Source organism: Passer domesticus, chromosome 15, assembly GCF_036417665.1.
Source record: "Passer domesticus isolate bPasDom1 chromosome 15, bPasDom1.hap1, whole genome shotgun sequence".
NCBI lineage: Eukaryota > Metazoa > Chordata > Aves > Passeriformes > Passeridae > Passer > Passer domesticus.
Genome location: NC_087488.1, coordinates 11,371,074 through 11,385,653, shown reverse-complemented (window position 1 = coordinate 11,385,653; position 14,580 = coordinate 11,371,074). Strand labels below are relative to the sequence as shown.

Here is a 14,580-nt window from a genome sequence, read left to right as displayed (position 1 = left end):
ACACCAAGAACAAAAAATAAGACCTCTAGGTAACCTTTTTGCATTACTGTGTTCAAACAGTAAGACTCAAGATTTACTAGTGATGACTAAAAATGCTTACTTAGACTGATCCCTGAAGGACATGCTTCCAGCATAAGAGCTGTCATGAAGGGAATCACTGTGTCCATCATCTGATTTACTGTATCCTCCAGCAGCCAACCGTAAACTACGCCGTGACATTCTGGGTGAATCAAACACTGGATCTATTTTGTTCTCAGTCTCAAAATCCAAAGCAGATGAAGAGTAACTCGAACTGCAGTAAAATAAGAACAGCAAAGTTACTGGGAGAATTCAACCTGGTAACAAACATGTTTTTCAAGCTAGTCCAAGTTTCCACTAAATGCAGTTTATTTGGGGTTACGGTACAATCCCCACAAGATATACCAAACAACCCAAATAATCTAGATGTATGTAGATATTCAAGGTTCTCCTAAGCAGCTCATATTTTGAGTTCTACAACTGAAAGCAAATCACAGAAAGAAACAACCACCATGGAAACCACGTATGAAGTTTAGCCAGAGCAAGCACTCATTCTTTTGGGACCAACTTGAGAGTGGAAACCATTCATGACACAGTTTCTTCACCACGCCTAGCAGCAAATTAAAAATTACACACTCCAAGCTGCAAGGCAAAGATTAATTTTCAGTCTAAGTTTATTTTTGTAGATTTTCTGTTTGCCAAGTCCTTGTTTTGAGAACTGAAGATCCATATGCCGTATTACCCTGAATTTCCACTTCTCAACAAGTAGGAACTTCCTCCATCTAAGATACTTAGACTTCCCTACTTCACCTATTTCAGTTCAAAAACCATTACTTGCTTTTAAAAAAGTGTTTAAAAATATTTCCTCATCTAATGCAAACCATTAGAAATATTTAACTCCAAATAAATAAAAAATGTTTAAAGAATTCAATTTGTTTTTCTCCACAGAGGCAAGTTCACACACAGACAGTCTTCACGTCGTCACCCCAGGAACTCCACATTTTGACACGTGATTCTCTCAGAGCCTCCATGAAAACTTACAGCAAAGACAAAGCAGCAACACAAGGCAAACACAAACAGATTAAGCTGAGGAGTCTGTAAGAAATACATTTACCAAAGCAGAAGTTCAGCCTGAAGCAGAATTCTCATACTTAAACCAAAGGAAACATTCAGTTATGTAAGTGAGCAGAGGCTGCTGACACCTAGACCTGCTCAGCCCTGTGACCCACAGCATCCAAATGCTAAGTGCTCTGGGCCAGCTTTCATGAGGACTCTGTCCCTCCTTGGGCCACAGGGATATACAGAGATGTAACAGCACTGCAGTACTCCTGGAGGCTTTGTTTGGTTTTTTTTAAAGAGATAAGCAAAGAATTGTTTATGACAGCAGCTCTTTCTCCCCACACAAAAACAAACAAGCAAATTAGATCTGAATGAGTAGATTCTACTGTGCAACCTGTATTTGAAATGGAAGCTTCCCTTTAAAAATACATACAAACAGCTACTATAAAATGTATTTGTGTAAAAACGACTTAATGGAAATAGTTTTCTCACACCATTATTAAAGATCTCAGAACATCACAAAGCAATAATATGGTATTGTATTGCTTCAGCATAGAATTAAATTCACACCAGAAGGCCTTGAAGCTACACTTACAGTAATGATGTAATTCTGACAAGGTGGTGCTTTTGAAATCAGTTTCTTCATTGCTCCTCAACACAAAGTATGTAAGATGGGGCTGTCAGAGCATGTCAACTGCACTTCTGTTGGCTAAAAAACTAACCCAGACAACACACTGCTGGAAAATATCTCATGGCTCCAAAACCAGCTGGGCATTCAGCCCAGAAGATCAGAGCAGAGTCTGTCCAAAGTAGCTGCTTCTATGGCCCAGAGCAGCACAGATTTGATGGCAGGACTTTGGTTCTGTGTGCTGGATCTCACTGGTCTGCCCTGATAATGCTGGCACGTGCAGTGCAACCCTGTGCAAGGCAGGAAAGGGCCTCAGCACAACTTAACAAACCCAGCATATATACTAAATACATTTGTGTTTTACTTGTTATTTCTTGCTTTCATTTGGCTGGAAGAGGGAGAAGAAATAACATTTTCTCTGTACTCTACCAACTGTAGACTAAAGAGTTCAAATTTTACAGTTTTCAAAAATACTAAATATAAATGACTCATACTCTGACAGATATGAAGAAAGAATATGGGTTAAGTGTGGCTCCTCCTGCTGTTATCCTGAAAGGGTCAGAGCCACAACAGTTTTCTATTGAGACCCTCCCTAAACAGTTGTTTCAGAACTCAGTTTTGCTATTTACATTTGCCACTATGCATTTGCTTTTCCTCATCTTCACCCCACGTTTCTTACAGATACTCAATTCACAAGAACACAATGTACGCGGAACAAGCTGACAGCTGTGACCAGCCTCAATTTGTTTCTGTTTATGAACACTTGCTGTTACCAAGTATCTCAATGAGCATTTATATCAATGTGCGTTGAATAAATAGTTTGAATTTGAGCTCTACTATCTAAAAAAATCCAACAAATCATAATGGAATCTTTTTAACAAAAGGGGCTTGTCTCTCTCTTATGCAGGGTAATAATTCTCTTCACATTATCTGTCCTCTGGCAGCAGGACAGTACCTAGAAGTCTCCTAACTTGTCATCTCACTTCCCATGCTTGGGAATGCAGCCTTTTTTCTTCTACAGAAAAGACTACAGTAAATAAAAAACCACTGCCCTTCCTGTCAAGGGCCAGAAATGAACCTGCACATTGATGTCCTCCTATGCAACACGTACAGCTAACCAAGGAACACCTGAAGGTGGGGTGCAGTTGGCTACACTCCTGTACAACCCCTGCAATCAGTGAGGACTCTGGTTCCTTCCCCCAGCAAACAGCTCCCATGGCAGAGCTGGTGACTGGATCTAGGCCCACATTTCCAGCTTCTTGATACCTTCTTCACATGAGCTTCTGCAGACTATGAATGTCCTAGACCTCAGCAGGTTATTTATCAAGTAAGTGGAATGAGAATGAGGTCTGCCCACTTTAGCACGCCTATAGCTTGTCTGAAGGACCATTAGTGTCATTTATTTATAAATACTCCTTGCAATGAAATGGGCAGTGATGTTCTTGACTACTCAGGATAACAGGCACATCCACCTAGAGATCTACAACTGAACAGGCATCTTCTAACATGGATAGACATATAGTCAATACAAAAACATTCTAACCTTTCTAACCAGAGGGCATTACTTACATTAAGTGAACAAGGACACTACCTTGAATTGTTTAGTTATTTCTTCAGTCAGATCCAGAACATACTTAAAAACCTCAAAGGATTTTATTCAATTACTGTGCAGAAAATTACATCCCAGTTGAATGCTCTGACACAGAAAATCAAACCAAATTCTTATTGATTTAACCCATATTTGTGAAGAAGTGTTAAAGCCACCCAAACTGACAACACAATTCAAAAGATGATGGTGACTAAAAAGAAAGATCAGTCATAAGAGTGGGGTGTAAATTGTATGTTGACAGGTGGGTGGTATTCACAAGTTTGACTTGCATTTGTAGGAGGATAAGGATTATTTAGGTATATCAGTTAAATGTTTTTCTGATTTGGGCTGGAGGAGTAGAAGCACAAAGTAGAAGCACTACAGCTATGAACACACAGTGATTCCAGTGAGTATTAATATAAGTTCTATTAATAAATCATAGCCAACTCTATTAATAGCTTTGTGGTATCAAACTTCTGCAGGGCTACATCCCAAGCCAATTTCTTTAAAGAAAAGATTCTGTAAAGATTGAATTGTCAAAGGCAGAACAAACCATATTAGAATATAAGCAAAACAAACCCAGGTGAGGGGTAAGAAGGAACAAATTTCAACATGAAAATATTTCTGATTAGCAACTTCCTCAGTCTTCAAATATTGTTTGACCCAGAGTAGGAAGAGCTACAATAATAGATGTCATTCTGCACATACAGAGCAAGCAGAGGCACAGCAAGAGTCTGCACAAAAGACTGTGGTTTACTCTCTTGACACCCTGCAAGCAGTGTCACGTCAGTGTAGCAAGTAGTTTGCCCCCATTATTTTAACATTTGGGGCTTCACACTATTTTAAAGAAAGAGCTTGCCAATCTTTCTTTTCCACATAAGGAAGAATTACAATAAATTAATTTCAACCTAGTTTAACTGTACTGGCCTTCATTAATTCTGTTATTAAACTTCATCCTACCCAGCTCTGTCCATTTCTAATTACCTACGCCTAATAGTTTAACATGGTGAAATGGCAAGCTGGAAAGTTTCAGGACAAATAACGCCTTCACAACTTCTCAGTTTTGCAAAGCAGTCCTCATTTATGCAGCGCGACAAACACTCAGTTGTCCCCTAAATAAACCCCACCAAAGTCACAATAAAATATCCTCCAGATGTCCCACAGGATTTATCATTCTGCATCTTCCTTTGTACTTGCCCACTGTTTCACTGGATGAGAATTTTGGATAAGAATACCACAGGAGTTTAACCTGTCAGGAGTTACAATATATCAGTCAATCTCTAAGGTACATTTGCAACACAAAGGTAACTAAATTCACTCAGTAATACCTGCTGGATACAAGGCATGTAAATTATCTTTCATTGCCCAGCATGCTTTTCTTGAAATTAGAAAACCCACTTGTATACAACCAACATTTTACTAATAGTTTTTCATAAAATTCAGGAAAAATTGCAATTTAATTGATGCAACACAAAACACGTCACATTTTGCAACACTACTGACATTAGGCTACAGCTTAAAAAAAAAAAAAAAAAGCCAGCCATGATCCCCAACAGAAAATGGAAGTGTACAGTTTTGGAGCACACAAAAGAAGAGAATTAACTCAGTAATCTCTTAATGCTACAGTTTTTCCAACTTCTGTATTATTGGCAAGTGGCCAAGCCTATCTCTATAATGGATTTTAATAACAACACACAGTAATGACCTACAGAGGGAATACAAAACAAATCTCACATTGCATCCTAACAAACAATCATTTCTTGAACTTAAAATTAGCTAAACCAGTAACTCAGATCACTGATATATTTTGAAGGAGGTATATATTGCAACAGCAGGAAAAGCTCAATAAATTAGAACAGCAACAATCTGTTACATTAATAGTAAAAAACTCAAAATAGGCATCACAACACTTATTCTGAATACATAATACAAAAACTACCAAACACTACAGTTCGTTTCTAGAAAACTGATTTAAGCAAAACAAAGATACAAGAAAAAAACCAAGATAATTAGAAGATACAAAAAAAGATACAAGGAAAAGCAAGTTCATTAGAACACAGATTTTATAATCACCCAACAAGCAGCTTTGCTAAAAGAAGTAATCAATATTTTACTTCCAGCCAAGTCCCACACTAGCAGCAATGAATGTGCAAAAATCAGTGTTTGAAAGTAAAAGTGGTCCCAAGTCACAAGAGAAAGCACACACTGAAGTAACAAGACACAAAACATCGAAGAATTTTGAGGACATATTTATAGAAATCCACCAGCAGTTGTAACTAGGCGGACACAAGTTATTCATAGCAACTAATAAACACTGAGTCATTATCTTAGTCACTGTCCTGTTAGTTCAACATTTTCTTTCCTCCAGTTAGGACACAGCACTTGTTTTCAAACCAGACTAGAAAAAGCCCACTTCTTCAAAGAAGTCAGCTACTTACCATGAAAGCTCAACTCTCCAGATTAGCAACATGCAGAGAACAGACAGTTTGTCTACAAGAAGAAAAGGTTCTCACCTGAGTGCATATGTATAGCCAGTGTTCTCTGGCAGACATTGGGGAGGGGTGTACGTGTGTAGACGTGAAAAGTCCATGTTGACAGTTTCAAATCATACTGTAAAAGGTGAAAATAAAGTAATGCAATGACTTAAAGTTACATAAAGTCACTCTAGGAGCCCTTGCACTGTTCAGCCTGTGTTATTGAGCATTGAAATAAAAGAGCTATTACCAGAACCATGGAGCTCTCAGTAGTGGAGTGGTATTGCTGACAGGTATCCCCTATCACTGCCACAGGAAGCTCAGGGTATTTCTGGCTGTGACCTTCTTTATGATACCCTACTTTCAGCTGTTTCCAAGTTCTCTGGAACATGGCAGTTATGAGCCAAACTCTTATCACAACCAAATTACAACACTTCCACAGGAACTACGTTATGCTGGTATCCCCTAAAGAAGCTAAGTATAAAAATCTAAAGAACCATGCAGCCATGCTTCAGAGATCTCTTCAAAATGTGTTTTGCTTTGAGTGCCCTCTGAGCAAAGCACAGGCTGCTCTATGCACCAAATTAAGAATAATGCAGATGAAATTTGAGAAAGTTTTTACATATAGTCAAATCATTTTATTCTAGCACTTTTGAATACCATCCACTAAGCAGCGAGGGAGTATCCTTCATTTCACATCATTTATTCCTGTCAGTAAAACCACTGAATACACACCCTAGCAAAAGAGCCAACTGCAAAGTGACTCATAGGGCAGAATTAGGCACATTTTCCAGAGTGCCATCCACGTCCAAAAAAAACAACAAAGCCAAAGCTACCAAATCAAAACCACCCAAGCAACATTTGTAAAACTTTCCATGGGGTATTTGAAAGTAAACAGAATAAAAACTGATGTTGTCATATCAACTAACTTGAAGAGCTGCACGGGTCACTACTTGTGGTACTATGAAGAATTTGACTTTCAATTTCAAAGTATTTGCAAAAAAACCTTCAGTCCTCCTCAGTTTTATTAGCCAAAAAAATTTTAATTTTGTAGAAAAGATTCTTGGATGATAGCTTATTTAGTTAACAAATAGGGATTTGGTTATTCTGGATTTGCACGGTTAGCAAGGCAGAATCCTGGCTACTTGCAGATTATCTATGGCTCCTGTTTCCCCACATCTGTGATGACATATCTGAACCAGGATAAAAATATCCCCAGCTAATTTTCATAATCGACATGCATCTCATTTTGGAGATGCACTTTCCTATGCTGAAATAAGAGTTATCATTTTGTATAGCTACATATGCATAAGAAATGGGGACAAAAAGCAGGTACAGGCAAAAGCAGCTCAAAAGAAATCTGCACACGTAACATTAAAATGCTCTTAGTCAGTCTACCTGCAGCCTCCAAATCCTGAGGTCAGTAAGGCAGGAGAGTATTTCCACTACTACTGAAGACTTAAAAAATATTAAAACTTCTGGGCCTAAGCATCGTAGCTTCCTAAATCCAAGCACCTCCCATGGAAAGTGAAGTTAATGAAAAATAAAGTCTCTTGCTATTTACTTTTTTTTTTATTATAGAGAACACATTTCCATTAAGTGACCCTCTACATTCACTTCACTTGCCCCAGAGCCATAATGTTTTCACTAACTTGTATATAAATTTATTGTTTGTTTACAGGAAGCTTGAATCAGTAGTGCGGAAGTATTAGCAAAGCAGCCTCATTCTTTTGCTAGAATGGGCAGCAATTTCTGTTGGAATATGTAACAACTGCAGCCTTGCTTTATCAACAAACAGGAGCTCAATTTAGCACATAGGAAATGGGGACCAGAGAGGAATGGCTCGCCAGGAACGAACATGGAAATATTGTGAATTTCAAGATGAGGGATGCTGATAACATCAGAGAGCACTAGTATTAAAAAACAGCAAAACAGGTTTCTCAGACATATGACTGCTGAAGCTGAAAACTATGATTAAGGTTGGTCTGTTTGAATTGGTTCATGCCAATAAAGATTTTTAACCCCCAAGGCAGAAGAAACTTGTTCAGTTTCTGCTGGAGTTGATGTGTGTGCTTAGCACGCATTGTTTCATCATAAAACCTATTTTTTAACTGGCAACTCAGCAGCTAATCCTTCTGACTTGCAGCAATATTTTCCCACATGGGAAGCTCAGCTATGCCAGTGAGCTTTGAGTAGTTCCCCAGCTCCTCCCTGTCTGCACTGCCCATATGGGCAGGGCAACGGCCGAGTTTGAAAAACAACATATTGGCTCAGCTTCTTCCCTGTTCTTTTCCCTGTCACCACCAGTTCTCTCTTTACTTAACTTCTGAAGAAATCAAATGCTAGAACATAAATAATATTTCTTATTTGATAAGGTTTATAATTGTATCATTAAGCTATTATGGATAAAATACGTGCTTGACAAAGGCAGTGCTAACCACAAAGCCTCGTAGGTCTATTAATAGCTGGGTTTCATAGCACCCAGCTCTCCAGTGAAGATATCAGGTTTGCCATCTAAACACCACACTTAGAAATCACTCTTGAAAGATTTAGGGGCTTGGTTTGATTCACTGCATGTCTGATGCTCTAAAATTAATTCTGACTCAAGAGGAGAAATCTCTACTCACTTTTTCAAAGCAACAAAACAGACTTAACTGCCTTAAAAAGAATTTGAAAGTCATCTTCACAGATGACCACCACCATTTGCAAAAAATGGGCATCTAGAACTCACTATGAAACTGGATTTTTTTTAAACCTGACTTTTAGTTCAACAGCTTAATCTTAGTTATTCACCTCTTCAAAACAAATGATCAACCCAATTTATTTAGAAATATTCTACATCTGTATTACAAAACAGACACAGGGTGGGCGGAGGACATTGACTCACTCTAATTTGTTCACTCATGTTTAACAGCACTCCACCTTTCATGTATTATCATTCTTCTTGCTTATGAAACTTTCATACACAACTGGAACAGAAAGAGACATGCTAATAAAATATGTTGAAAATCTTAAATCACAAAACTCGGCAGAGAACCTGAGAGGCAGGCACTGTACTTAGTTCTATCTTGAACACTGCTGGGTGCCCAACCCTTTCTGCTTTAGGTACCACAGATCTGTCTGGACTCAGTTTCATGCAGACTTCTAGTCTCAGCTTTGCTGCAGGATTACCAGGCCCAAACTCCAAAATAGCCTTTTTCCCTTTTGTAGAAGCCCATAAACATCTACTTCTAATACTAAGGTATGTATAGTGCAAGAACCAAGCCTGTAGTTGTAAAAAAGCTCCAAGGAATAAGAACACTTTGATAGGACAGCCCACAGTGAATTCAGGGAAGCACACAGCTCCGCTGGAATGCAAGCGGATGCTCCGTGGGCCTCGGCTTACAAACCAACTTCCACGCTCCTGCAGAGGGGACAGCTGGATTATTTGCCTTTTTTTTGGGAAGCAGACACAACAGTCATCCTAAGCATCATGTCTCCCTTGCAATTCAACTGAATCTGTGTTACAATAACTCAGCACAGCAGAAGGGCGGGAGAAGACAGATTGTGGCTCTGTCAGAACACAAGGGAGCTCAGGAACTCCTGTAAGCAGTGCAGCAGAATTTACCTGCACACAAGGCCCTTGGCTGTCTCCAAAGGACTTTGAAGCTGCTGAGTAACATGAGGCTGCACCACTAGCTCAAAAAAAAAAAAAAAGCTTATCTGACAGTCACTTTTACAATCAGCCAGCCTCAAACAAAATCCTAGCACCATGGCAGCAAGCTTCCTGGCTTCCAGGAAAGATGATGAAATGCTCCACAAGTGGCCTTTTTGCACAGAAGCATCACAAGGCAGGGGGAGCAGCACCAAACACTGACCACGACTACAAACACCTGACAGGGACAGACACAAACCCTCACTGATGGCTTCTGGGGCACACAGACTTTTACAAACATACTGTCCACGCAGTTCCTCATGAAGCCCTTTGTAACAAAGGAAGTGGTAAATTGCCATTTCACAAAAGGGACCCTGGCAGAGTAGAAATGTTCACCAAAGTCGGTTAAAAACAATGAGAAAATTCCCAAGATAGCATGTCTTATTTTTTATGTTAGAAGGGATAAAAAAATTTATACAATAAAGTCTTAGATATTGGTAGCAGTGCTTCAAATAGAACCTTTACTAGCCTCACATTTTAAAGCCAAGTTTAAGTCACTACGACTTAACATATTTGATGCCACATATGTAAACAGATTTAGGCAAACTACCAATAACAATGAAAGTGGAACATGCAAACTCCACCAGTTTCTGAGAGCAACCCATTTTTTACTTGTAATTTCAATTTTTATTTCATTCTATTATTCAGAATAACCAATAAAACCAGTGTTTTTGGTTAAAGACCGCAAATTCCTAAGAATATATACTCCACAAAAGGATGTTTCACCATATCAAGTAAATTGCTGGTTTAAACAGGCTGAAGAGCAAAGAGCTCCAAGCTAAATCAACATTTTATTAAAACACACATTCATAAAACATTATTATTCCTTTAAAAGAGCAATGCAAGAGCAAACAAACAGAGAACACCACAAGTAATAAACCCGATATTTTACACTGGATGCATTGAGCATCATGGCAGATACCCAAACACAGATGTCAAACCACAGCACTAACAACAAAACGCAGGCCCATCACCACACCGCACATTCACACTCTGTACCTCTCGAAACGCTTTTTAAAGAGGGGGGGGCTGACAGAACCCAGCCAGGCGTTCAGCCGCGCCGGTTCATTGTTTACCCGCAGGGCCGCGCTGCCAGCACGGCGCCTCAGAGCCCGGCCCGCCGGGGCCTGGCCGGGCGCTGCGCCGCCGCGGGCCGAGCTCCGCGCTCCGCCGGCCGCCGCGGCCCGGGCTGAGGGCGCGCCGGCCGGCACACGCCGGGCCATCGAGCCCAAAATGGCTCCCGGCCCCAACAAAGCCCGCAGCGCCCGGCCCGGCCCCCGCGCTCCCCGTCACTCGCCGGGTTTGAATTCACTGGAGGCGGCGGCCCGGCCAGCCCCACCGCCTTAACCCCTGCGGCTCCGCCGCGCACAACAAAAGGCGTGCTGTACCTCGCCCGGCACGCTTCACCTCCCGATAAAACACCCCAGGATCAGCCATCAAATTAGAGCCCCACATCTCGCTCTTTATAAGCGACACCCGAATGCCTAAACGTCCACGCCTTATAATCACCAAATTACAAGCCAAGCAGCGCCGATTTAAGGATATCTATACACCACCACATTTACTAATAGAGCAATGTAAAAAGCCTGCTAAGCTTGTCAATAAAACCCTCCGTCCAGCTCACTCAGGATGAAAAACACCCTGCAACTCACTTCCACAACACTGGTATGAAAATCAGCGACTAGTAATTCACCCCCACACAAAGCAAAAGCAAGAATTAGACATTAGGATTCACTGGGAAATTCAACAGAAGCATTAGCCTGGGATAGTCAGTTGCAAAGCAATGAAACAGAAACATTAAAAAAAAATTAGCAAATATTGAACTTCCTTTTTGCGTAATGTTAAACTGAAAACCAGATGGTAAGATGGGGGGGCCTCCAAGTGCTGCAGAAACCCGGAATTTGCTGGCTAATATTTTCCTTCCCTATGATATATTATAAACAATATATTTATAAAATGTATTTTATCTTAACATAGTATAATGTTAAATAAGGCAACGCAAAACAAGGAACGCAAAATAAGGTAAATCAAATACTTTTTCTTCCCAGCAGACCTAAAACTTAGAGGAACTGTCAGAAAACAGGTGCTGTCTCCAATGCTCCTGACACTTCTCCCCCTGTGGTCACGGAAGGGCAGCCAAACGTGAACATGGCATGAGGAACTCAGCACTGTCACCTCAAAAGGAGCACAGCACAAAACCAGCACATTTTGCTGCAAAAACACGAGCAGCCACTCACTCGGCGAGCGATGCCGAACTCTTCTACAGTAAACCCGTCTGTTAGACAACACTTTCCCCACAGAAGCAGCTGCCCCGAGGTGACAGCCGGGGGACAGCGAGGACAGGTCTGTCTACCCCGAGCAGAGCACAGCACCCATCGTTACCTTTGCACCAAGGCTCGGCAGCCGCGGCGAGCCGGCACCACCGCGCACTTATCAGCTCCTTCACAAGCAGGGCAGCAAGCTGCAGGTTCAGCTTCTTCTAACAAGGAAACCCTCCAGGTGCCAGGCCCAGAGGCAGCTGAGGTTTCTCTCTGCTCCTAGCGAACAGCGCCGACCGACAGAACTCCGGGCTAACCAGGGGTCAGCGCCCGCCCCACGACTCCAGCCCGCGGCGCCTCACGCCCCGCTGCCTCCCCTGCGCCGCTGCCCGCGGCAGGGACACCGATCCCCCGCTCGGGGGAGGCCGCAGACCCGAGACACCGCGCCCCGGGGGCTCCCACGCGGGCGGGCGGCCGCCACACGCGGCCCCGGCCCGGCGGGAAGCGGCGGCGGGCGGGCCGGGGCGGGCGGGGGACGGGTGAGCGCGGGCGGGGGGCGGTTGGCAACGGCCGGGGCGGGCTGAGCCCCGCCGCCTCCAGCCCCGCGCTCCGGGGGCGGCCGGGGGAGCGCGGGGCCCGGCTCTACGCGACGAGGGGAGCCGCGGCGGGGGTTACCTGGTGCCGGTGCGGGGAGGGAAAGGCAGAGCCGGCGGCACCGGCGGCGGCGGCGGCTGAGATTGTCCGAGCCCCGCCCGCTTTGCCGAGGCCGCCGGGAGCCCCCGCCCCGCCCGCGCGGCGCGTGCCGGCAGCGCCCCCTCAGCGCCCGCCCCGCGCGGCCCCTCACACACGGGCGCGGGGCTCCGCTCCGCCTCCGCCGCCGCCTCCTCGGGCCCCGCTCGGGGGCTGCCCCCGCCAGCGGCCGCAGCCCGGCCGCCTCCTGCCTCGCCTCCCCCCTCAGCAGAATGGAGCTGTGGGAGCCTCTGGAGCGAGGAGAGTTAACTCAGATTTTCACTCTATTGCTTGACTCACTGGCTTTCCCTCCCGCTGTTTCCTTCCTACTCGGCCTTTTTGGGATTTTCCTTCCCCGTGGTTCGCCCTCCTCCGCTAAGGTTTTGGCACAGCACGCCCGGCCGGTCCGGTGGGACTGAAGCGCTTCGGCTCCGTGTGGTGCCCAAGCGAATCTCACCAGCGCCAGCATCGGGCCACAGAAACCTCCGGACAGCCCCGGGGAAAAGAAATCAGAGAAGGGTTCGGCTTGGAGCTGACCTTTAAGCCTATCTAGTTCCAACTCCCCTGCAATGAGCAGGGACACCTCCCACTACACCAGGCTCCTCCAAGCCCTGTCCAACCTGGCCTTGAACACTTCCAGGAATGGGACTGGTTCTTGGCAGAGAAGAAACAAGCCCCATTGTTCAAACACTCGGGGAATGTATGCAAATACATTCAATGTGGAGCCTGTGCCCGAGTGACTTTTTTTAAGCCTTCAGTCTCCCTGAGTCCACAGTTCTCTTGTGGGCCCAGCTGGCAGGGATGGTGCAATGTCAGTGAAAAGAATAGAGAATTTGTCACTTGGGAAAGGCTAACCGGGCCATAAGTTGTTATTTACTTGTGTGTGCAAGAGAAATTACTCAGCCTGCTGTGAAAGACTGGCTAATAAATATGTAATTATCAAATAATCCAAATGTTTGGAAACAAAATGAGAGAAGGCAGCTAATCCTTAAGAAACAGAAAATGCAAGATAAACACATTCACTTAAGGTATTAGCTGATATTTTTGTAGCACTGATTTGGGGCAATTGTTTCTTTTAGAAGTGCTTTGCTCCAGCTACATGACAGTTTTAAGATGCCAAAGTTGAGGTGACCCCAGTGACACTTGGAAGCCAGTGCCTGGTTTGGTCAGATGTGCAGCCCTGCACCAGTCTCCTCCTCCCTGCACTGAGTATTTTGCAGAATCAGTTTTCTGGCCACTCCTTCTCTTTCTGTGCTTACTCCACGTCTCTTTTCCTGTCTTAAGAGTAGATAATAGTGAAAGGCTTAAGATACTCAGGGCAAAATCACCTCTTAGTTTGAGTCTCCTTGAAATTCCTTGGTGGTGTGAGGCCAGGCCCTCTCGGGCTGATTCCCACCCTGTTCCCCTGGAGCCCAGGCAGGGCAGGCAGCACTCGGCTCTGGCAGGACAAGGCATGTCGTTCTCCCAGGGTGCTGCCAGCTTCCCAGGCTGCTCTGACTTGTCCTGAGCAGTTGTTTTTCCATCACAACCAGTCCAAGAGGTTGGCTGGAGGATGATGGCTGAAGCTCAGTTTTCCCTCCACTCAGTTATGAGAGGCAATAGAATTTTTTTTTAAAGTTTCCAGGATTTAACGGGAACTTGGTCAGATATCCTGGTTTGGTTAAAACAAGCTGGTGTGTACAGGGAGTTAATTTTTCCACATTTCAGAGGAAACTGCTCTGAGGCAAACAAAAATTCCTTCAAGGTTTCTCAGCCTCTAATAAGTTCTGAATGTAAAGTAGGCTGACAATTTTATTGGCTATGTTGAAGTGTATAGAGGAAAAAGGTCAGTAAGAATAAAAATTGACCACATTAACAATGTTCCATTTTTAACATTGTACAGGGCAGTTAAGAATTTAGAGAAAAAAAGCTTTCTTAACTGACACCAGGTATGGGGCAACTGGGATACAGGGCCAAACCAATGCAAGGACCACGTTTCTCTAGTTCTCCCTTCCCTTCCCTTCCCTTCCCTTCCCTTCCCTTCCCTTCCCTTCCCTTCCCTTCCCTTCCCTTCCCTTCCCTTCCCTTCCCCCTTCCCTTCCCTTCCCTTCCCTTCCCTTCCCTTCCCTTCCCTTCCCTTCCCTTCCCTTCCC

General features: G+C 43.7%; 1 protein-coding gene across 13 annotated transcripts in view; it reads right to left on the bottom strand.

Annotated features, from left to right (window-relative positions):
- Nucleotides 1-12,547, bottom strand: part of SUN1 (Sad1 and UNC84 domain containing 1) — a 29,353-nt gene extending 16,806 nt beyond the window's left edge. For 9 of the 13 annotated variants that reach the window (XM_064389862.1, XM_064389865.1, XM_064389866.1 and 6 more), the window contains exons 1-3: nucleotides 12,395-12,532; nucleotides 5,807-5,903; nucleotides 101-292 (exon numbers count right to left, since the gene is read on the bottom strand). In XM_064389862.1, the coding sequence (XP_064245932.1) occupies nucleotides 101-292; nucleotides 5,807-5,883 (269 nt within the window). In that variant the 5' untranslated portion in view covers nucleotides 5,884-5,903; nucleotides 12,395-12,532. Of the gene's footprint in view, nucleotides 1-100; nucleotides 293-5,806; nucleotides 5,904-10,460; nucleotides 10,661-11,843; nucleotides 12,071-12,394 lie in introns of those variants that run through there. The other 4 variants (XM_064389864.1, XM_064389863.1, XM_064389875.1 and 1 more) reach the window with 4 other exon arrangements.
- Nucleotides 12,548-14,580: the final 2,033 nt, after the last annotated feature.